The 24,804-nt window shown below is 45.3% G+C and overlaps 1 protein-coding gene across 3 annotated transcripts; it reads left to right on the top strand.

Moving 5' to 3' along the window:
- Positions 1 to 1,841: 1,841 nt before the first annotated feature.
- SET (SET nuclear proto-oncogene) lies at positions 1,842 to 10,805 on the top strand. Of its 3 annotated transcripts, none has more exons than XM_033137239.1 (8): positions 1,842 to 2,188; positions 4,182 to 4,239; positions 6,210 to 6,352; positions 7,087 to 7,190; positions 7,328 to 7,441; positions 9,131 to 9,301; positions 9,399 to 9,545; positions 9,932 to 10,805. In XM_033137239.1, exons 1-8 carry the CDS (start codon positions 2,116 to 2,118, stop codon positions 9,953 to 9,955), a joined length of 834 nt encoding a protein of 277 aa, XP_032993130.1. In that variant the 5' UTR covers positions 1,842 to 2,115; the 3' UTR covers positions 9,956 to 10,805. The 3 variants fall into 3 exon arrangements, with proteins under 3 accessions (XP_032993130.1, XP_032993132.1, XP_032993131.1); XM_033137241.1 differs by having other exon boundaries at positions 9,399 to 9,489; XM_033137240.1 differs by having other exon boundaries at positions 9,399 to 9,485.
- The last annotated feature ends 13,999 nt before the right edge of the window (positions 10,806 to 24,804 follow it).

The raw sequence follows: 24,804 nt of genomic DNA on the forward strand, positions 1-24,804 counted from the left end.
TAATAGTGTTTCTCAAGTCTAATCATCTTGGCATGGTGATTCATTGATTTATTGTCACATGGATTTGGCTGCCATTAGTTTCGTGCACTTTAACTGCAAGTTTTACGATTACATGAGGAATAAATGCATAAATTGTAAAGCCCATGACCACTTGCACAGGATTTGCAACCCACTTGCAGGTCCCACAGGCTGGGAAATGCCAATTTGTAAAACATTTAGCGCAAGCAGTCCTCAGGCTTTCCCTGTCTGCTTCTGCCTGCTTGAAATCTCTGAATTTGTTTTATCTTCTTTTACATTTTTTTAAAAAAGTATTACTGTATACTGTATTAGTTTTTTGTTTTTTTTTATTTTAGTGACAGCTTGTTTAGACTGTACACCACTTTAGAGATTTCTTGAATCAAGTTTTATATTTATTGATTTATTGGTTTTAGGCAGTGTTTTCATTTTCAGGATGTATTGTTTTGTTTCAGACAGTATGCCACTTAAGAGATTTTTGAAATGTTAAGCAGTATATTTATTTAGTTCAAAAGATTTATATGCTGCTCGATGGTAACTAAAACCTCAAATCAGCTTAGAAAAAGAATGAAACAGTAAGATAATCAGCAAAAAGTTAAAAACTATTGGAAATACTCAATTAAATTCAATGATAAGCAAACCCCCTCCCCCCAATTAAATCACATTCCTCACATTATGTATGTCTGGATAGTGTTTGTCTAGCGAAAAATGCTTAAAACAAGAGCTACCATATGTCTTTGATTATTTTTCAGAAATCTGGCAAATGCCCTGGAATATTGGCAACTGGGGTTAAATCGTGCCAAAAATGCTTTTATAAAGCTCCAAAACTAAAAAAAAAATTAGCTTTTAATAAAAATAGCTCAACAACTTTGGTTTCCCTAAAAAATAAACAAACTAAACAACTTCAGGCATTTTCACTTTTGGACATATGACAACCCTATTAAAACGCTTTTAAATAAATAAAAAGTTGAGCTTCTGGGAGAAAAGGATGGATTTCAGTATAAGGTGGGGAAGGCAAACAAAAAAGTACAGTAGTTGCAACATAGCCTACAGTATCCTTAAGCTGCTAGGAAAATTGCTTGGAGAGCGCATGGCTCTGTTTTGGGCGCCAGTCAGTGCTTAGAAAAAATAAAATCTTTATGTGATATCTCTGTGCATGCGCAGGGACCACCGTTCTATTTTCGCTTCTCCATCATACAGATCTCCATTCAAGGCCGCGCCCACTCCTATTTATACATATGCAAATATTAACTTATAGACGCACATCCATGGCGACGAAAAGCATCCGAAGAGGGGGCGGGTTTAAAGCCGACACATCCGCCCCTGCGTTTAAGTTGTTGCCCATCTTTGAAAACCTCTGCCTATAGAGGAGGGTATTTCTGCGCCTGCGCTTTGTCATCCGTCCTGCTATCCGTAGCCCTTCCGCGGGCAGTTATTATCCTCTGTACATCCCATGCACAGAGAGCGTATGCGCTTGCGCAAGAGAATTCTCTCGCTACCTGATAGGGGGGAGGGAGCTACAGCCTTACGTTCTTTTCTATGATGGAGGTGGGGAGAACAGGCGCCTGCGCAGTAAACTCGGTTTTCTCACACCCGTTGGGAGAAAGCAACATTGGAGCTTCCGCGCATGTGCCTTTGGCTCACCCGCGTTCTCTAGGCGCAGGGACGCGTCTGCGCTTGCGCGCTCACTCACACACGCGCACACGAATAAGCGAAGGGGCGGGAGGAAGAAAAAGTCCCCAGTGCTCATGCGTATTTCGTTTCTACTTTCCCTCTGGTGGTGGCCGCGGGAAAGGATATAAAAACCAATCTGTGCGCCTGCGCGCAACTCGCTTTCCTCTCGCCAGAACCAGGAGGAGGCGGCAGAGGAGGAGGAGGCGGAGGCTCTCGCTGTGTGGAGATAGCGTGAGGGGAGCCCAGGCTCTGCCGCCACCCCGTCTTCTCCCACGCATAGGAAGACCCAGGAGAAGGAGGAGCAGGAGCAGCAGCGGCAGCTCCAGCTAAGCCCGGTCTGAGGCGAGGCTGCGCGGCTGCTCTGCTCTCTCAGTCCTTGCTTGGCGCTCTCTCCCCTCTCTTTCCCCGCCTCTTCTCGCTCCCAACATGTCGGCGCCGCCGGCCAAAGTCAGCAAGAAGGAGCTCAACTCCAACCACGACGGGGCCGACGAGATCTCAGGTGCGGGTGCCGGAGACGGGGGCGAAAGGGGGTCGTGTGTGGCGCGCGAGAATGGCGGGCGGGACCTGGAGGTGGGAGGGAAGAGATGCACACGCCGAGGTTCTTCTCCTTTACCCCCTCCGCAGCCGCCATCTTCTCCAGCAGCAGCAGCAGCCGCCGCCACCGGAGGCGGGAAGGGAAGCGCGCCTTCGAGCGTCGGGGGGGGCTCGCTCGTGTGGGCCGGATGTGCAGGCCGCGGCGGCTGCGTCCAAGCGAGGGAGGGAGGCCATGTTAAAGCGCCCCTTTTGTCTCCCGCGCGGCGCGCTCTCGCCCGCTCGCTCTCCTTGCGCCCTTGGCTGCTTTCTTCTTCCCGCCTCTCTGGCGGCGGCAACAGCAGCAGAAGGCCTCGTTCTTCGCTTCCAATCCCTTTTATATCGCTTCCTCGCACACAGAGAATATATCCTCCCCGGGCGCGCTCCAACTGTGCTTTCTTTCTTTCCCGCCCCCCGCTTTTGCTTGCCGCCATGATTGCCTTCCCTGCAACGCATGGCTTTTGCCTTGCAGCAGCTCAGAAGAAGGTTTTGTACTTTGGAGGAGGAGAGGGGCGCGTTTTGTGGGTGTCTTTTTTACTACAAAGCGGCGGCTTCCCTTCTGCAGTTTGAGGGGGTCGCAACTTCCCACCACGTGCAGCTGTGCCATGGCTTCGGCGGCTCAGATCAAACCCCGAAACCCGTGGCTTGATCTCCGCCCCCAAATCATTTATACTGTATATACGCACCTACAGATGCCCAACGGCAGATTTAATAAAAAAATGAATTCATTTTTTTTTGTATTTGAGAGAAACGGGGCACTCCCCACCCTTTAATCGATGCTGTTTGTAAAAAGGAAACCCACAATTGTCTGGCAGGGACCAACCTTCAAAAGAGTGCCCAGCGTCCGTTACTCTGCGCACGTGTTGATTCTACCGCCGTCTGTAGCCGCCTTTTTTTAAAAAAAAAAATATTTTCTTGCTTGGATGAGTTTTAAGGTGATCGTACTCTCGTTGCCTGCAGTTGCACGCCAGCGAGCCACGCTGCACATAGAGCACATCGTGCAGAATTCATTGTGCCATGTTCCCAAGGAAAGGGGCTTGGAATAGCAGGATTCCTTATGCCAAGGGGAGGAGGGGGTTTCCCTCATCCCAGGTTTTGGAAAGCCCATTTGTCTCCAAATAATGCAGGCTAGACTAAGAGGTCCGTGCAATCCCGCCTTCTGGGTTTTTAAATAGGCTGCTTTCCACTCTTTCAACTGTCTGAAAGCACACTAGACAATAAGCATTGTTTCTTTCAAAAGAAAAATAGTGTGGCGTGTTCACTTGCTCAACAGGGGTTTTTATTGCCTTAAAAATGGTAATCCAGGAAATTAATGTGTTCTTAAGTGTGCTTTTATTACATAGCTTTTTCAGTTAAATGAAACTGATGGGTTGTATAGTTCAACAACTTGTGGATCTATATAAAGTGCCATGAACATTTCTTAAAGTCTATTGGCTGTATGATGGGCCAGATGAGAGATGTAGAAGCAAAGTAGCCATCTCATGGGTCCCACTAGGTGAGAATAGTTGCAAGATTAGAATTATAGCTTAAAAACAATCTTGTGAATACATGAGATCAGTTCTTTTCACCCACAGACCCTATGGGGATCAGATTTTGGATCAAATTATTCCAGCACAGTACTGTGTGAATTTATATTTAGGAATAAGTTGGTCTGATTCATTAATTTTTTTAAACCATCTTCTCAACTTACTATTTAAGTGTGCATAGGTTTGGAGCCTAAGAACTGAAATGGAATGTTTTCTTGTTAAAATGCATGTTCAGTGTATGGGGGGGAAAGCATGAGCAAATGAATACACAGTCAAGAGCAAAGCAGATCAAGGAACAATACACATCAAAACTCCATTCACAATATTGAGAACAAGCATTACATGTGTTTATTATGTTGCTAATTAGAATCTGACTTGAGGCACATTTTTTTCCAGATAAAGAGCAACAGGAAGCAATTGAACATATTGATGAAGTACAGAATGAAATAGACAGGTAACCCAGATGTTTATTCAGAATACATTAACAAGCATCTCAATGCTTACGTAATATAATAATGTAGGTTTACCAAACAACATAGCTGATAAAAGCTTTTTGTCTGCTATTTAGTAATTTGCTTATAAAGAGTTATAATATAAGGCAGCTGGAATGTACTTCAAACCTTGAAAACATGAGCTGTGCTTATTTGGATTTCATCTACTGTATTAAATACAAAAGTTGAAAAGGAAACGGCTGGTAGCAGTAAGAAGTTTGTATATTTTGGACAGAGATTTTCATGTGATGTGAGTCAGTGCTGCTTAATAAGATGCCAGCTATGGGTGTGGAAGGGGAAGGAAATCAAGCCCCCCACTCACCCAGCAGCCAGAGATGCAACCTGCAAATTGCACACATTATATTGCTCCTCCTTTCTGTGGATTTTACAAAGACTATTCATGGTATTTCTTAAGTGTGAAACAATGCACCTGGTTCATAGGGGTTGAAAAATGAATGAACGTTAATTTGTTTCACTTTTCATTGCGTGGATACCTACTGTCAGCAATCACATGTGGGGCAAACTGAGTTTTCTGAGCTAGTGACCTTTCTCAACCTTAGGTCCCCAGATGTTAATGAACTACAGTGGTACCCCGTGTTACACACGCGATCTGTTCCGGATCGTGCTACGTAACACGGGCGTGCTTAACACAAATGCCCCGGGGGAGAGACAAAAAACCCGGAAGTTTGTGAGTTTTTGCGCTTCTGCACATGCGCAAAGTGAGCAGAATGCTTCTGCGCACCCGCGCATCATGCGCACTCCTGGGAGGACTTCCAGGTCACGGAGGTACGTTAGTCGAACATACGCAACATGGAGTGTACGCAACTCGAGACATGACTACAACTCCTATCATCCTTTATCACAGGCTGTGGTGGCTAGGAATGATGGGAGTTGTAGTCCAACCACGTCTGTGGACCCAAGGTTGAGAAAGGCTGAAGTAGAGAATTTAGAACCAGAGTTAAAATTGAGATCTACAGGTGAAACTCAAAAAATTAGAATATTGTGGGAAAGTCCATTTATGTAAGCAATTGCTTTCATTAGCTACTGGAGTTTAACGTATGACATAGATTCATGACACGCAAAGCGAGATAAGTCAAGCCTTTGCTTGTTATAATTGTGATGATTTTGGCGTTCAGCTGATGAAAACCCCAAAGTTGAGATTGTGAATTTGGGGTTCTCATCAGCTGTACGCCATAGTCATCACAATTATAACAAATAAAGGCTTGACATATCTCGCTTTGCATGTCATAAGTCTATCTCATATATTACTTTCACCTTTTAAGTTGAATTACTGAAAGAAATGAACCGTTTCACGATACTCCAATTTTTCGAGTTTCACCTGTATATATGGGAGATTGCTGTGCAATATGGTAATAGGGTGCATTTGACTGAATCAGTTGCACTTGAGAATGTTTACTGTTATACAATTGGGACTGAATTAATCATTCAGATACAGTGGTACCTCCAGTTACAAACTTAATTCATTCTGGAGGTCTGTTCTTAAGCCGAAACCATTCTGAACACGAGGCATGCTCTCGGTAATGGGGCCTCCCCCTGCTGCTGCTGTACCGCCAGCGCGCGACTTCGCTCACATCCTGGGGCAAAGCTTGCAACTAGGGGCATCTACTCCTGGGTTAGTGGAGCCCATTACCGAAAGCATTCGTAAGGAGGACAGTACATAACACGAGGTTCTGTATTGGGCTATGATCTGGAAGGATAGATAGATTGTTGCTTATTTAGGCAAAAAATGTCACCCTTATTTAACTGTGTCAAAGACCTGGTCCCATTGGTTTCAGATTAAACTTCCAGGTTGTTAGAAATAAACTAATCCTGCTGTTTAGTGTTCTATTCCCCCCCCCCCCAATCTGCTGTGAAATGTCATGCTGCTTTGATACTTCCCCTACACTTTGTTTGGATCTTGTCTTTGCTATAGACTGAACGAACAAGCCAGTGAGGAAATTTTGAAAGTAGAACAGAAGTACAACAAACTCCGCCAACCATTCTTCCAGAAGAGGTCAGAATTGATCGCCAAAATCCCAAACTTTTGGGTAACAACATTTGTCAACCACCCACAAGGTAGGTTAAAGTGCTATAAATTATAAATATTTATTTCGTAAATTAATTTGTAATAATTTCTCAAAGTGACTTGCAGTACTGAATATCCTATCCAACAATATTTGTTTGTTTGTTTTGTTCTGGACTGTGTTGTTAATGAACCCTTTTCTATTTTTATTAGTGTTTACTTAGATTTTATTAATTGTCTTTTCTATGTTTTTAGCTTGTTCTGTTTTATCTTTGTAAGCCACCTTGAGTCCTGGATTGGGAAAAAGGCAGATATAACTAAATATAATAGTAACAACAAGATGACAGCCTATGAAAAACAATGCAGATGTACTTTTTCTCTAATGAAAAACCTGTTATTCAAATTCCTAAACATTGGCTTTCTTTTGTATTATTTGGCTATATTGAGTATTGTTGTTGAGGTGAAAGCACAGCTTCCATCAGTGGAATCTCTGAAGAAGTTCTTGGTGGGGAGGGGACTGTGGCAGGGAGGGGTTTGTTTGTCAGATGCAGCCCACTTCACTTTAGCTTCAGGCCTCAGCATTCTATAAAAACAAGTAAGAAATAATTTATTAGAACTGAGTTTATATTAGTTGATTTCCTGTACAGTATGTGGATGAAGTTGGAGAACCTGGCAGCAATACATGTTTCAGAGCAGGTTAGGAAATAAAATTCTGTGGGGTGGTGATGCTTCTGCTGATGAATATGTAAAACACACGTGTGATGGAAACTTTGTAATTCTCTGATAGTATCTGCACTGTTGGGAGAAGAAGATGAAGAAGCGCTGCATTATTTGACCAGGGTGGAGGTGACAGAGTTTGAAGACATCAAATCAGGTTACAGAATAGATTTTGTAAGTAAAGGTGTGCTGCACCTTCGTTACCACGTTTGTGGATGGCTGGGAGAACAGCCTGGTGCTCCCTGAGGCCGTGCTTTGAAATATCTATGCCATGTAGTGGTATTGACATTCTTATGTTCTCTTGACTGCAGTATTTTGATGAGAATCCATATTTTGAAAACAAGATGCTCTCCAAAGAGTTTCATCTGAATGAGAGTGGGGACCCATCATCAAAATCAAGTGAAATCAAATGGAAATCTGGAAAGGTACGCAGCTGCAGATTTCTTTGAATCCCTGTTGGTTTTGTGGGATAGTTCATACCAGACACTAGCAGCGTCTTCTCCAGACTCTTTCCTCCTTGCATGGGTGAAACAGCACGGTTGCAGCTGATGGATTTTAGGTGATCCAGTGTTTCAGGGAATGAAATTCATGAGCTCCTGAGATTGTTGTGAGAACTTTGGAAGCAAATAATACACGTGGACGCCAACCAATGGGTTATATCCAGTATTAGTTATACTTTAAGTAGACCCATTGAAATGAAAGAACATGATTAATTTAGGTGCGTTCCATGGGTCTACTGTGAGTACAACTTGGTTGGGCACAACCCTTTTGTGTAGTGTGAAGGGAGGTGGTTAATGTGCAAAACAGCATGGTACTGCTGGGAGATGGAAAAGGGACAAGCATATAATGGTAGTAAAAACTAATTGTTTTAGTTTATTTATTCGTTTATTCCATCTTTATCCTGCTCTTCCTCCAGGGAGCACAGTGACATACATGGTACCCCCCTTCTGTCCTCACAACCTTGTGAAGAAGGTTAGGCTGTGAGTGACTGACCTAAGGTCACCCATTCAGTGTCATGGCTGAATATCTGAACCTGAATGTAATCAGGTTGGCTCTGAGCAACTCCATAAAGATACTTGAGGAGGCTTAGAAGTAGGATTTTAGTAACTCAGTTGTTATTGTCTTCTACTTCTGTGGCCTAAAATTGTCTGAAGATTCATATTAGATGCAAATCTGTTGGAATCTTTCCTCTCTCCCCTCCCCACCCAGCCAATGTTTTAATGGAGAGAACCAGAAATAACACTAAAGAAACTGGTATGGCCTTGTTCACCTTCTTCTTTAGTATGGCAGGTATCGATAACATGTGGACCCCTCTTGCCTGCGATGTTTCCCTGAGCTATGATGATTCCACTTGCTTGCTTGAAGGGAAAGGGTGGTGTGTTTGTAGAAACCTCTAATTTTTGTAACAAAATAAAAAAATTGTTCCAGGAGCACCTTAGAGACCAACTAAGTTTGTTATTGGTATGAGCTTTCATGTGCATGCACACTTCAGATATCTCTAAGGTGCTACTGGAAGGAATTTTTTTATTTTGTTTCGACTGGCAGACCAACACGGCTACCTACTTGTAACTCTAATTTTTGTGTTGCTGGGATGTGGCCTGCTGTGTCTAGTTTATCTGCAAGGGGATGTGTCCCTGCTGAAAAAGTACAGTTGTGGCCATGGGATATTCCTAATGAAAAGCTCTTTCATTCAACAATCTGGAATTCTCTGCCATGTGAGAGTGTTGCATCACATCTACACCATGCAAAGAACCTTTAAGGGTGCTGAGAGTTGGGAGATCCTTAACAAACTCAGGGTTCTTTATGAGGGAGACTTGACTGTTAAAGTGCTGTGGAAGTAGAAATACTTCAGAATGGACAGTACATCTGTACCATCTGAGGACCCTTAATCTTGTTCTCCTAAATGATGTTTTCTCTGAATTTGGTGAGGAATATCAAAAGCAGTGTGGTGTTGCTGCGCCATAATCTTGTTCAGTAAGTGGCCCAGTGCTTCACAGTTTCTGAATAAAGATGTCGACGGATTAGCAATCTCCTAAATTAAACTGAATATCTTTTCAATGGAAAAACATACTTTCAGAAGGAAGTTTTGATGTTTCTGATGGTTTTTTTGTAAGGATCTGACAAAACGCTCAAGTCAGTCACAAAACAAGGCCAGCAGAAAGAGGCAGCATGAAGAACCGGAGAGCTTCTTCACCTGGTTCACAGACCATTCTGATGCTGGTGCCGATGAACTAGGCGAGGTCATTAAAGATGACATCTGGCCGAACCCATTACAGTACTACTTGGTAAGAGTCTCTAAATAAGTTTGTATCATGCTTCGGGGGGGGGGGGATCGAGTAATTTAAGATAAACATGCTAATGTTTTATTGTTCTTCAAATAAGGTTCCCGATATGGATGATGAAGAAGGTGAGGGAGAGGAAGATGACGATGATGAGGAGGAAGAAGAAGGCTTGGAGGACATTGATGAGGAAGGTGACGAAGATGAGGGAGAAGAAGATGAAGATGATGACGAGGGAGAAGAAGGAGAGGTTGGAATGACACTTGCCATTTAGCAATGGCTTGTAAATAGGCTTAGGAAGAGCAGAACCAGTCATCTTTGCCATGGCATCTTCTCTGCATGCCGTAGTCTTGAGTGACTTGGGTTAAGTAGCTGTAGATTTGAAGGATCTCCCCTTCGTGTGGAAGATCAGTGTTTTGAACAGTACAGGAGCAGAAGCTTGTCCAGCTATGTTTATTGGGACAGGTCCCTTAGCAAGCATTGTCAGGGATAGCAGCTTTGCCTTGTGATGTCTAAGTAGAGCAGGGTAGAGCCTCTCCTGAAAAGTAAAAGTGGGGAGGGGATGGATGGTATAAAATCTGGATTCTTGTGATGATTACTTGGCAGTGTATTTAAATGTTGCATTTCTTTCAACAGGAGGATGAAGGAGAAGATGACTGAACACTGACAGATTCCAACCACCCTCTTTCCTCCCCATTTATCTCCAGTCCCTGGGAGCAAGTTGCTGTCTATTCCCCCCCCCCCATCCCTTTCGTGCTCAGTCGCCTTGTTCTCCTGAGGTCTTTTTTTCCTCTCCTTCACCATGGTTCACAAATAATTTTGCAGAAAATATCAAGCAGCATTTGGTGGAAATGAAATCTTTACTCATTTTGTTACCCTCCCCACTTCCTCTTTTTGAACAAAACAAAACAAAAACTTTTAATAAAATCAACACACTGTGTTCTGTGGGGAAGAAAGAGCCTTCTCCCTTCACTCTGCTGGAATCTGAAGAGTGCTAGGCCCCTGTGTAGTAGTGCATAGAATCTAGCTTTTTCCTCCTTTCTCTGTATATTGGGCTCAGAGATTACACTGTGTCTCTATGTGAATATGGACAGCATTTACCAACATGTATCTGTCTACTTCTCTTGTTTTTTAATTAATAAAAGCTTAAAAAAGGAGGGGGTTATAGACAATGTAAGCAAGGGTGGGTTTCAGATGTTGGGGTGGGTTAAAGGGGCATTTGAACAAAACAATACGTCTCCTTTGGCATGTTTAATCCCAATAAACATCCTTGCAGTTTAAAATATGACACTTAGGAGATTTTATTCATTACAGTTGAGCCCTGCCACTTGATGGAGAATCAGAAGAACCTGTAGAACTTTTATTTGGATTTTCATTCTCTATTGTAATTTTGTTCTTTGTTTTGTTTTTTAAAAGAATTTTGTTCTACTGGAAAAAGAAAGTTGCTCAGTTCTGAATGTTAAAAAGTGTACAAGTTGCTTTGTTACAATAAAACTTAATGTGTACACAAGGGGGCTGATAGTCTTCACTGGAAAAAATGAAATAAAAACATGTGCAACCCCACCCCTTTAGTTTGCTTTCTCAATATGGGAGTTAGTACCATTAGGACTAATCAATATTACGTTGATGGGGGAAAACTCTTAAAAAGGAAGTTATGTGATTAGCAACGTAGCAGTTTTCCTTTTCCTAAAACAAGCCCCTCGTGCACATTTAACTCTTGAAAGCATGATGCTTCAGGATTCAGAAGAGGCTTTCTGAAAGATCACCTGATCTTCCGTTCCTGCCCCTCTGTTTTTAACCTTCCATCCATTATCTTCCTGTGTGTACGCTCATTAACCCACAGTAGAGGACAAAGTAAGAGTAAAGTAGGTAGAAGGGGAAAAGAAAACACAGCAAATAGAAAGTACTTCCAATTTTCCATCTGTCAATTATATATATAAAGATTATTCAAAATATTAAAAGTGTTCATTACAGGATGATATACAGCTGTTCCTCAGTCTACTAGACAGCGTTTTCCCAATCTTCAACCTCTGACATCTCAAGTTCATTCGTTTTCCTTCCCACAAAAAAAATACAATTTTTTTTTTAAGTCCAAAGGGTTTTTTGATTGATGTTGCTAAATGTCAAGAAAGTATTTCCTCTGGTACTGTATGATGAATTTATCTCCAAAGAAATTCCAACACCCATTGTTAGAATAATCCATATTTTATTTATTGTACAGTATGTTCATTATTTTGTGCCCAGTTCAATATCTTCCAATCCCATTTCCCAGCTTGATTTAGAAAAAAAAAGTTCCTTCCATTTCTACTTCCATTCTTCTTCCAGAAGAATTGCCAGAGGCTTGGTAGCTTTTTCCGCTGAGTTCACTGCAACTTGCACATAGGATCCTTTCTCTGCCAGCTCAATATGTTTCTTAATGTGTCTGTCAATGGTTTCATTCTACTCCAGCAGCATAACTCAGTTGTTTGTTTCACTCCTCCAGGCACCTGTGGAGGTTGTCTCCATCATCATCTGCCTCCCACATTCTTAACAGTTTATAATATTTCTTAATCAACTAATTAAGACATGCTGTTGGATGGTGGTTCCTCACTGCAAGATTCTCCCTGCATCTGATAACTTCTTTCCATAACAGCTTTCTTCAGAGTGTTTGAGCTTAATCCCTTGATCTCCCTTTCTTCAAATGGTGTAACAATCAAGATTGATGTCTTGGCTATCGTTAATCACCACATAATGTCATCAGGAGTGTCCACAACAAACCACACATCTTTCCTTCTGGGAGTTTGGAGGGCCACAGGCTCTTCACAACAGCTTTTTGAAGCCTGAGAGGGCAGATTACAAATGCATTATAAAAAGCTGCACAGCCAGAATGTGTGCAGAATCTCTGCTAATGCTTCTTGCTTGCCTGGATAGAGAGTAGAGGAGCATGTGCAGAAAGTAGCCTAGGGCAAGGACTGCGTAAGCAAGAGGAGTGTGGAGCTGGAGAGCTGGCTGCTGCTTGTGCACGTTTGTAGATAACAATGTGCTCAGTGTTAAGGTTTATTTTTTTAATTTTTGAACAAAAAAATCCATACACAACATAGAGAAGCATTTTATGAATATAGGGTTCTGCATATATAGCAAGCCTGACTATCTACCTTAGTATTGCCTGTTTGGACTGTTAGAGGGCTTTCCAGTCAGCTGAGATAACTAATGGGAGACTGAAGAAGGTACTTTCAGCCTGTGATGAATTGATTCAGCCACTGAGTTACATAGCCTCACAAACAACTTGGCAACCCCCTAGTATTTCATCAAAATAATTTTATATCCAACTTAAGTTTTACACGTATCTACTGAAATAAATGGGCATGTGTTAGGTTTTTTATTTTCAGTACTTTGAGTAGGAGACTCATTGGATACAACTCTGTGTGAATGCCTTTGCTACTTGATACAATGCTGCTTCCTGGCTAGTTCTTGTGATTTTACAGAAAATGGGATGCTCTAAAACTGCTTTGACTGATGCAACATCGCAGAAGCATGGGACCACATAGCATCATAGAATTGGTAGGGTTGGAAGGGACCTTGAGAGGCATCGAGTCCTCCCCCCTGCAAATCGGGAATCTCAACTAAAGCATCCATGGCAGGTAGCCATCCAACCCTCTGCTTAACCTCCAAGGAAGGAAGGAGAGTCCACAGTCAAACAGCTCTTCCTGTCAGAAAGTACTTCCTGGTGTTTAGTCAGAATTGTCCTTGTAACTTAAGCCATTGGTTTGGGTCCCTCCCTCCAGGGCAGGAGAAAACAAGCTTGCTCCATCCGTACAGCCCTTTAAATACTGGAAGACTGCTATATCGGTCTCTCTTCCTCATAAGGCTGTTTCCAGACCCTTGTTCATCTTCCTCTGCACACATTCTAGCTTGACAATATCCTTAAATTGTGATGTCCAGAAGTGGACACGTTACTCCAGCTAGGGTCTGACCAAAGGAGATTAGAGCAGGACTATTACTTCCCTTGATCAAGAAACTATACTTATGTTGATGCAACTTAGAATATCATAAAAAATTGTTGCTGCATCACACTGTTGACTCATCTTAAGCTTGTGGCCTACTAGATCCTTTTCACATGTACTACTGGCAATCCAGGTGTCCCCATCTTATATCTGTGTAGCTGGTTCTTGCTGTCTAAGTGTAGAACCTTACATTTGTCCCTGCTGAAATTCATTTTGTTAGTTTTGGCCCAGGTCTCCAATCTGGTAAGGTCATCTTGTCTCAATTATGTCCTCAGTGACATTGGCTACCCATCCCAGTTTGATGTCATCTGCAGATTGGATGAACATCCCCTCAATTCCTTTATCCAAGTTATTAGTTAAGATGTTGAACTACAACGGCCCAGGACAGAACCATTTGGTACCCCATTTGTGACTTTTTTCCAGGATGTTGAGGAACCATTAGGGTTTGGTTGATCTATCAGCTACAAGTCCACCCAACCATTACCTCACCCAGACCACATTTTGCCGGCTTTTTCACAAGAATATCATGGGGAACGTGTCAAAAGCCTTACTGAAATCAAGACACACTACATCCACAGCATTCCTGTTACTCACCAAGCTTGTGACTCTATAAAAATAATAATTAAAAAAATGTCTGGCATTACTTGTTTTTGATAAACCCATCCTGTGTCTTAGTAATAAAAGCATCAGTTTCTAAGTGCTCACAGAATGTTTATCTGTTTTAGGATGTTCCTGGTATTGACGTCAAGCCGACTAGTCAATAGTTACCTGGGTCTTCTACTTTACCCTTTTTGAAGATTGAAACAACATTTGCCCACCTCCAGTCTTCAGGGACCTCAACTGCTCTTCAATAATTTTCAAATAATATAAACAGGCTCAGAGTTTACATCTGCAAGCTTCTTTAGTACTCTTGGATGTAGCTCACCAGGCTCTGGAGATTTGAATTAATTTAAATTAACTAGGTGTTCCCTGACCACCTCGTTTCTTATATTGGGCTGCAGCTTCCTCCTGGCATCTTTTATTCTGTTGTGTCACGGCAACCCTTGCCTTTTGGCCGTTGCTGCGAGTAAAAGCCGGCTCCAGTTTCAAGCTTCAAAAGCATTTATTTAGTCTTTGGTAATTACAGTGCAATAAATCATGGCTACTCCCTCTGCGGCAAATATCCTAACTGTTCTCTTCTTCGCACCCTTTCCCGCATAAGAATTTCCGGGTAGCTCGGAAATGACGTGTAAATCTCTTTTTCCCCCTCTGGCTCCCCTCCCCCTGTCTATTACTGACGTAAGTATTTCCTCTTTCTTCCGGTGATGTCTGCAAGTGAGGGCTGTCTGATGAGGACGTATCTGTTGAGATTAATTGTGCCGGTTCTCTATATCCAGCCTCCTCCCCCTGACTGTCTGCTTTCCAGCTTTCTCTCCCTGTTCCTTCTCCCACGCTCCCTTCCCGAGCCATGCTTGGCTCCGTGACATCCACTCCCTCCTCAAGGCCCCCTTCCTCCCCGGAGTCGCTTGACTCAAGCGGATGGTGTATGAACGTGCTAACATTCTCCTCCTCCCCCTTCCCGTGCTGCCACCGTTCCGTGTGCGGTGGAGTGACAAACCCCAGGAAGTCCGTATCCTCATTTTCATCCGACTCAAATACCGTCTTCCACTGTTCTGTCGTAAATGGTGCGAACGACACGACATCTTCAACCTCCTCCTCCGACCACTCGATGGGGTTCCTCTGGCTCCTCCATTCCCCTAGACCCTTGGTCCCCCATCCCCTCCTCCTGAGATCCCTGCCAACATTCATACCCTGGTGGGGCCGGCTTTTGTGGGTATAGCGCATGGAATTCCGCCTTGAGGTACTCCTCCTGAATGTTATCATGGCGCATCCATGTGTTGTTCTCGGAGTCCTCCCCTTCCCATGCCACCAAGTACTCCACCTGCCCTTCCTTCCACCTAGAATCGAGGATCTCAGTGACCTCATTGCCGGCCCCCACTGCCTCGACTGATGGCCCAGGCGTCACCCCCTTGATAAGGGTGCCCTTCCTTGTACGGAGTTAACAGCGCTCTGTGAAACACGGAGTGAATTCTCATGTCCTCCGGCAGCCTCAGCTTGAAGGCTACCGGATTGACTTGGCCCACTACCTCGAAGGGTCCCAAGCGTCTGTGCTCTAACTTCCTGCACCTGCTCCTGGTGGGCAGCCCCCTAGATGACAACCACACCCTGTCCCCCACCCTGATGACCTCCCCCTCCCTCCGATGCTGATCCGAAGCCCTCTTATAGACTTCTTTGGCCCTGTCCAACGTGCTCTTGAGTTGCTCATGCAGCTGGAGCATCTCCTCCGCAAAATTCTCTGCCGCCGGCACGCTCGGGCCCCGATCCTCTCCCCTCGGGAACGACTTCGGATGCCCTCCATAGTTCGCAAGAAAGGGTGTCATCCCTGTGGAAACATTAACTGAGTTATTATAGGCAAATTCCGCTAAGGCTAAGAACTTTGGCCAGTCCGTCTGTCGTTGGCTAACGTAACAACGCAGGTACTGCTGCAGAATGGCATTGGCCCTCTCCACCTGTCCATTCGTCTGTGGGTGCCTGGCTGTCGACAAGTTAAGTTCCACACCCAGAAGCTCCATGAGCTTGCGCCAGAACCGCAACGTGAATTGGCGGCCTCTGTCGCTCACGACCCTCGATGGTACTCCATGCAGCTTGAAAACGTGGTCTACAAACAACCTGGCGGTCTCCTCTGCCAACACCGCCCTAGGACAAGCCACAAAATGGCACATCTTGGTGAGCATGTCCACTATGATCAGCACTGCCGTCTTGCCCTTAGATGCCGGCAGATCTGTGAGGAAGTCAATAGACACCATCTCCCATGGCTTCCCCGGAGTGGGCATGGGGTGCAACAGTCCTGCAGGGGGTCTATTGTCACTTTTGACCCATTGACACAAGTCACAAGCTTGCACGTAACCTTTGACGTCCTCCTGCACTGCTGGCCACCAGAAATCCCTGGTGACCAACTGCAAGGTCTTTTGCTGTCCCGGATGCCCTGCCGAAGGGCTGTCGTGCAGTTGCTTGAGAACCTTCGCCCTCAAGTGATCCCCCGGGACATATAGTGCTCCCTTGTAAAACAACAGTTCATCTTTGGCTATGAAGCCTTCTTCCACCCCTGTGCCTTGTTGAAGGTCTTTGAATTTCTGCTGCGCAAACGCATCTTCCCTAGTGAGACGTCGTATGAGAGACTCTTGATCCCTGGCTCCAGCACACTGCCATCGGCCGGGTGGCACCACATGTCTCTCTTCCAGCAATCCCTCCTCCAGGTACTGCGGCATGCGAGACAAGGCGTCTGCCCTTGCGTTCTTGTCACCAGGGACGTAATGGATCCTGAAATCAAAGTCAGCGAAGAATTCCGCCCATCTGAGTTGTCTCTGGTTGAGCACTCTGGCTGTTCTCCAGTACTCCAGATTCTTGTGATCTGTGTAGATCTGGATCTGGTGGCGGGCTCCAATCAGGAAATGCCGCCACTTCGGCCAACAGCTCCTTGTCCCAGATGGTGTAGTTGCGTTCCGATTTACTGAGCTTTCTCGAGAAAAACGCACAGGGTCGCCAGTTTCCTTCTGCATCCTGTTGCAACAGTACTGCTCCTACCACCCTGTCCGACACATCAGTCTCCAGGCATATGGGCCGCGCTGTGTCGAGGTGCAACAACTGTTCCTCAGAGGCGAATACCCGGCGCAGCTGTTTAAACGCCTTCTGCGCCTCTGGAGTCCACAGAAATTTCTTCTTAGTACTCAGCGTGTCGGTTATCGGGCTAGTGAGCTGCGCAAAATTCCTGATGAACTTGCGGTAGAAATTGCTGAAACCAATGAAGCGTTGTACATCTTTTCTGGTCTTGGGTGTCTTCCAATCCAACACTGCCTTAACCTTCTCCCCATCCATTGCCAGGCCTTTGTCAGACACCCTGTACCCCAGAAAGTCAACCTGCTGGACGTGAAATTGGCATTTTTCCAGCTTCACATACAGGTGATGTTGTTTCAATTTCTGCAACACCTGTCTGACATGCTGCTCATGCTGCTTCTCATTGTCAGAATAAATCTAGATATCGTCCAAAAAACATACACAGTTCCGGTACAACAAGGGGCCCAGTACATGATGCATAAAGGCTTGAAAGGTGTGGGAGCCCGCTTGGAGCCCAAAAGGCATCACTCGGTGTTCGTAGGTGCCCAACGGGGTAAACATGGCTGTTTTCCACTCATCTCCTTCTATGATCCTTATGAGGTTGTATGCCCCTCGTAAATCCAACTTCGTGAAAAATTTTCCCTTTCGCACTGCCGCCAACAAGTCGTCGATTCTTGGCATCGGGAAGGCGGTTGGTTTCGTTCGCAAATTTAAGATCCTGTAATCAACTATAAGACGTTTTTGAGCCGTGCCTTTCTTGTCCACGAAAAATACCGGGCTTCCTCCGACTGCCTGGGATTCTCGTATGAATCCCCTTTGCAGGTTCAGTTTTATGAACTCCTTCAACTCCTGCAGCTCCTGCTCCGACATGGAGTACAATTTTCCTGCTGGCAACTTCGCCCCCGGCAGGAGCTCAATCTGACAGTCATAAGGCCTATGGGGTGGTAGTCGGTCCGCCTCCTTCTCACTGAACACTTCCTTGAAGTCTTCGTACTGCGGTGGAATGCCCCTGGACTCTTCCAACCGTACCGTGGCGATCCTCCCCTCCATCTCCGGCGTTCCCACCTCCATCAGGCAATTCTCCGTACAATGTGAGGACCCGAAGGTGAGTGACCTCTGGTGCCAGGCAACAACCGGGTCGTGGAGATCTAGCCAGCTCATGCCCAGTATGATCGGCGCCCCTGCCAGATGGGTGACATTGAACGCAATCACTTCCTGATGCCTCGAGACGCTCATCCTCATGGGCGGTGTCTGATGTCGCACCTGGCCACCCAGCAGTTCTCTCCCATCTATTGTGGTCACCACCAGGGGAAAGTCCAAGGGCAATAAATGGATCTGGTGAGCCTTGGCAAAGCTTTCGGACATGAAGGAGGCAGAGCTGCCCGAATCTAGGAGCGCTTCTACGTCAAGGGGGTACCCATTTGGCAATTCCAGCCGTACCATCAGCACAATTCCCGGTCTGGGCGTACGTGGAACCACTTCACTCTGCCGTTGTGGGGGGTTTACTTGCGTTCCGCCTGGTTGGTCTTGCCCTCTCTTGTTTCCAACCAGGCGTTGGCGTTTCCCTGCTCCTGTGCTCCCTCTCTCGCCTCCTGCACTGAAGCCGCGGCCATCCCTTGCCACACTCGCTTCTGGGAATAATTCCTGGCTAGATGCCCAGGTTTGTCACATACAAAGCATTTGCGCGTTTCCTTCTCCCCCTGCCTCAGCAACTCCCTGCGAGGCGTCTCTTTGGGAACCTCCCTCGTGTCCAAACGACCGACCTCCATCGGCTCTTCGGGGGGTAGGTGCTGCCTGTTGCCCTGAACGGGCTGGGCGCTGGGGATCGGCCTCCTGTAAGCATTGGACGGTCTTCTGCTGGGCCCATTCCGCCTCTCCCATGCCCTTTGTTCCTCTCGAACCCCCACCTGCAGGGCCGTTTTTATGTAAGCATCAGTGTCCTTTGGGCGTGGTCCCCTGCTTATTTCATCCAAAATTTCGGGGTTCAACCCCTGCTGAAACAGCGCTTCCGTTTGTGGGGCCAAAATCTCCCACCCCAATTTATGGCACAAAAGGGTAAATTTCGCCACATAATCTCTCACAGTCCCCTCCCCTTGTCTGAGGCTCATGATCTCCTGCTTGGTTATCTCATTGTCAATGTCACTGGTGTAATGCGCCGCCATGGCATCCAGGAAGTCCTGGAGATTCCCAAGCGCTGGGTTGTCACTTGCCAAAAGCGGGCGGACCCATTCTCTAGCTGGCCCCGACAAATGGGAAATAATAAAGGCCACCTTCTCAGCATCAGTCTGAAAATCCTTCCCACGTATCTTAAGGGCATAATCAATCTCTGTCCTGAAACCCAGATAGCCCCTGGGGTCTCCATCGAACTTACTCACTGATGCAATCTGTTGCCGCTGAGTCACGACAGCTGTGGCTCCTCCCCCACTGGCTTTCCGTGCCTCGCCCAGCCTTATCTCAAGATCTCGCAAATCTTCTTCCAGTTTGGCGTTTCGAAGCTCAGAACGCTTTTTTTGCTTCCTCCAAATCTGCAATCCTGGCTTCTCCCTCTTGCCGAACCTTCAAAAGAGCCTCTTTAGCCTGCAATTCCCAGCTGGCCCTTGCAGCCTCCAGCCTCTTATCAAGCCCCTCCATTCTTGCCGCTATAAAAGCCTCACAGCAACTCAGTAGAGTTAGGATATGTTGTCACGGCAACCCTTGCCTTTTGGCCGTTGCTGGGAGTAAAAGCCGGCTCCAGTTTCAAGCTTCAAAAGCATTTATTTAGTCTTTGGTAATTACAGTGCAATAAATCATGGCTACTCCCTCTGCGGCAAATATCCTAACTGCTCTCTTCTTTGCGCCCTTTCCCGCATAAGAATTTCTGGGTAGCTCGGAAATGACGTGTAAATCTCTTTCCCCCCCTCTGGCTCCCCTCCCCCTGTCTATTACTGACGTAAGTATTTCCTCTTTCTTCCGGTGATGTCTGCAAGTGAGGGCTGTCTGATGAGGACGTATCTGTTGAGATTAATTGTGCCGGTTCTCTATATCCAGCCTCCTCCCCCTGACTGTCTGCTTTCCAGCTTTCTCTCCCTGTTCCTTCTCCCACGCTCCCTTCCCGAGCCATGCTTGGCTCCGTGACATGTTGTCAGCAGGTTGGGCACTGCTTTCCTTTTGGGTGACAATAGAGGCAAAATAGATGTTGAGCAGTTCTGCCTTCTCTCTGTCATTTCTCCCTCATTTCCATGCAAGGGACCTACTACTTGCTTGTTCTTCCTCTTGCTTCAAACATAGCTGGAGAAACCCTTTTATTATTTTTAACCTCCCTTGCAAGCTGATGCTTGAACCTGGGACCTTTGGCATTCAGAACAGGTGGTTTACCACCAAGCTACCATCCTTCACCCTAAAGGACTTCCAATTTGGAGAAATCACTGAGCAGGTTTTGCTGGCTCAGCATCCCCCTTGGTTCCCAAGTGCCCCAAACCTACAGAATAGAAGTTTGCACAACCCACCAAGGAACATAATAGTCTAATAAACTTAAAACAGGTAACAGTTAATTGCACATTTATTCAGAATCCAATTAAAACTTTTTGTTTAGTAGTAGTAGTAGTATATTACTTATGCCCCACCCATCTGGACGGGCCTCTGGGCAGCTCCCAACAGAATACTGTATTAAAATGTTAAAAACACGATAAAATATCAAAAATTAAAAACTCCTAAAAAGGGCTGCCTTCAGATGTCTTCTAAAAGTCAGTTGTTTATTTTCTTGACATCTGGTGGGAGGGCGTTCCACAGGGCATGTGCCACTACCGAGAAGGCTCTGCCTGGTTCCCTGCAACATCACTTCTCACGGTGAGGGAACTGCCAGAAGGCCCTCGGAGTTGGACTTCAATGTCCGGGCTGAATGACAGAGATGGAGACACTCCTTCGGGTATACTGAGCCGAGGCCACTTAGGGCTTTAAAAGTCAGCACCAACACTGAATTGTGCTCGGAAACGCACTGGGAGCCAATGTAATTAATTTAGTATAATGGATGAACTTGACCCATTGATATCACTGCTTTGAAGTCTTGACAGTCATGCTCACCTCCAGCACCCCCGAATTGGAAATCCCACCTCCCAGGGGGTGCCACCACACACTTAGGGAAAAATGGTTTAAAACATTTTACTGTCCCTTTCATAATTTCTGGGGGGTGTGGTGCCAGGAGAGTGAAGAATAGGTGCAGAAGGAAACACAGAGATGTAAGGCTGATGAAGAGTCAAGGACTTCCACACCTTCTCTTCCTGCCCCACCTTTCCTACTCCAGGGTCTCCTAGGAGCAAAAGAGGATTGAAGCAGAGCAGGAGGTTATGCACGGGCAGAGCCTTCGCCTGCTTGCACGCAGCTCAATATGAGAGATTATAAACCAAGGTCAGGGGCAGGGCCTCCCTGTTGTGGCAACTGCCTCATTGGATGCACAGCTAGGAGTAGCTAAGAGGTATAGGACTGATGCATAGGCCCTTTCCTAACTGGCAAGCATACTTTTTACAGTAAGTTAATTCCTTACTCTGGACATTCTTTGCCTGACAGCATCTTAATGGGGGGGAGGATATCAGACAGACTATGCATAGTAAACATTACAGGGTAGTAGCCAGCTAAGTTCTACTCAGAGTAGAACTCATTTAGATGAATGAACCCAAGCTTATCATGTTTATTAATTTCAGCGTGTCTGCTCTGAGTAGGGTGAACACTGGGGGGACAACCCAGTGTGTTTTAAACTTGGCGCAGAACTAGGAATCTCTCTGGCTGTGATTGCCATTCTGATGCTGGCTTTTCCTGAATGAATTTATGAATGAATTTACTTTATTACAGTCACAGACCAGCATAAGCAAAACATCTAAATAAATAGCACAACACTATCTCTAAGCGGATAATGATTAAATTAATTGGGAAGAACCAAACGTAGATTAAAACATATACATAGAATATTTGATTAAGCATAGGTAATGGATGAATAAAAACCGATAAGGAAATTTTAAAGGATATCAGTTAAAAAATAACAGCTGTATGGGGTGGGGCTTCAGAAGTGCGGATCTAACAATATGGGCCTTCTATTTAGGGCTGATTTGTAGCACAGGCCATCCTTCAACGAATATCATGGCAGCACAACATTTGGTGACTAGATATGTGACTTCTGGGCTTTCATCCTGTAGTGATAGGGAGATGTAGTGTTGTTCTGAATACCCAGGGAAGCATATATAGGATGGGGTGCATAAACTTAGCTTGAATGTCTATGTCAGGAATCCCCAACCTTTGGCCCTCCAGATGTTTTGGACTACAATTCCCATCATCTCTGACCACTTGTCCTGTTAGCTAGGGATCATGGGAGTTGTAGGCCAAAACATCTGGAGGGCCGCAGGTTGGGGGTGCCTGGTCTATGTAATACTGGCAATGAAGAAGGGCATGCTCCATTGTTTCCTTCTGCCCAGAGCCACATGGGCATTTCATTTTCTCATATGGTATCTTCCTATAACAGCCTTCCTGAACTGCTGAAGGGAAGGCCTGACAACAACGTTGTTTTGATATTTCAGTATTAGCTATGTATGGCATTTGGGAAGGCTGACTTTCCCTTTTTTTAAAAAACAGAAGAGCTGGTTCCTAGCCCTCATGGTTCTAGGGAGAAATTAGTGTTGCCATATTTCAAACAGTGACAATCCAGACAGACAATTTCTGCCCAGACAGTGCTTCCGACTGCGATGTTCAGGATATGTCCAGTGGGTGTTAGGGGTGAAGGGGGTTTCCCTGCATGTGTTTTCCCCTGTTTATTGAAAGCTGGTGCCTCCTGATGTTTTCTCCTCACTTATGCTCAGCAGCTTGAATTGCAGTAAGTGCATATTTCAAAGTGGCTGACTCCACAGGCAGCCCCTTCCTGGTGCCCATGCCTACCCAACACTGATGCCTGTGCCTTCTCCTCATACCTTCTATCTTCACAACAGCCCGGTGAGGCAGTTTAGACTGAGAAGCAGTGACTAGCCCAAGGTCACACACGGTAAGCTTCATGGCTGAGTGGGGGATTGGAGGCCCTAGTCTCCCAGGCCCTAGTCCTCATTTAATCCCCTACAACAATTCTGTGAGGTAGGTCAGGCTGAGAGGCAGTGACTGGCCCCCAAGGTGACCCAGTGAGCTTCGTGACTGAATGGGGAGTTAAGCCCTGATCTCCCCCAGTCATAATCTGACACTAGAACTGTTACACCACACTGTCTCTCTGAATGTGAATGAAGGTGGTTTAGACATATTTCACACCCATACAGGGCATTTGTAGGAGCTAAAGCAGAGCAAAGGAGCTTGGGAATTCTCCAGAACATACAGCTATTGCCCAAACCACTATACAACACTGCTTGTCTATGGGAAAAAATGCCTTTCTGTAGGCTGTACTCAGCCTGTGTGGTTCTAGAACTCTGAGACAGGTTAGTCTGTGGGTGAATGAGTCACTGGCCCAGGACTGCTGAAACAGTACTGCTGGAAGGAATTAGTTGTAGCTTTCCTGGGAAATCCAGTATTTATTCCCCCCCCCCATGTTGGTGGGGGCTGACAACTAGAGGTGTTGTGCAAAGCACCTGGAATGAACCAGATTGGCAAAGGTTCATGTGTTTTAAGTCTGTGTGGAGTGGACATGACCAAAATATATAATTATGACACACACTGAACACATTAAATAGGCCACATAAATGCTAAGATGACCCCACCCCACCCATCTCCCCATCCCTCCCACCTCTTTCCCCCTTTTCTTCTTAATGTCTCAACAAACGAAACTGATTTGTAAAAATGTTACATAGAAAAAATTATAGAGACATTGCACATACCTTTGTAAATCAAGAAAATCTTTAATAAAAAAATACTTTAAAAAAATTAAAAAAAAATGCTAAGATGATGGCTATGTTGGCGATTCTTGTTCTTTACTCCCGCTAATAGCAAACCCAGCTGGTGAGTGTTGATATGATTGCAACCAAGACAGGAGAAACAAAGCATCCCCCAAAGCATCCTGGGAACTGTAGTTTGTGAGCGGTGTTCAGAGCTGCAATTCCCCACATGGATTAACAATCAACCCCTCTTCCCAGGGAACGGTAGCCCTGCACAGGGAACAGGGGTCTCATAACTATTCTCAGCTCCAAGAACAAACTGCAGAAACTCCCAGAATGCTTTGCGGTAGGCACAACTGTTTAAAGTGGTATGATACTGCCTGAAATGTATACAGTAGTAGTACCTCTGGTTACAAACTCAATTCGTTCCAGAGGTCCATTCTTAACCTGAAAGAGTTCTTAACCTGAGGTACCACTTTAGCCAATGGGACCTCCCACTGCCGCTGCACAATTTCTGTTCTCATCCTGGAGCAAAGTTCTTAACCCGAGGTACTACTTCTGGGTTAGCGGAGTCTGTAACCTGAGGTACCACTGTACTGCAGTTGGGGCCTTAATCCTCTCCACTGACTTCCCTGGGTCTACCCTGAGGAGTAGCTTTGGCTAGCAGCCTATGTTTTTTCTTCCCTCTCTGTTTCCCAAGAGATCAATTGGGATGCCATCATTGCCAGGACTGTGAAAACACCCTTTGTACCCACAATGAGAGGGGCTATTGATTTTGGCCACTTTGTCAAGGTCTTAACTCCTCTGGGTCATCTCTACCCTTTAACATCAGAGGTTCAAAGATTTAACTTTGTTTCCAGGCACCTGCCATATTCTTTCACACTGGGTCAGAATAGTTTGTTCCTTTTGAGGAATGTTGTGATGATGATGTAACTTTTGAATGTGGAACCAGAGTATGGAGCTTCTTTCTGGAATTTAAATCTGTTCTTTATTCATAACCATGAGGGCTGGAATCTTTTCTTTTTTTTTTAAGCAGAGGTTGGATGGTCATTTGTCATGT

This window comes from Lacerta agilis, chromosome Z, assembly GCF_009819535.1.
Source record: "Lacerta agilis isolate rLacAgi1 chromosome Z, rLacAgi1.pri, whole genome shotgun sequence".
Taxonomy (NCBI): Eukaryota; Metazoa; Chordata; class Lepidosauria; order Squamata; family Lacertidae; genus Lacerta; species Lacerta agilis.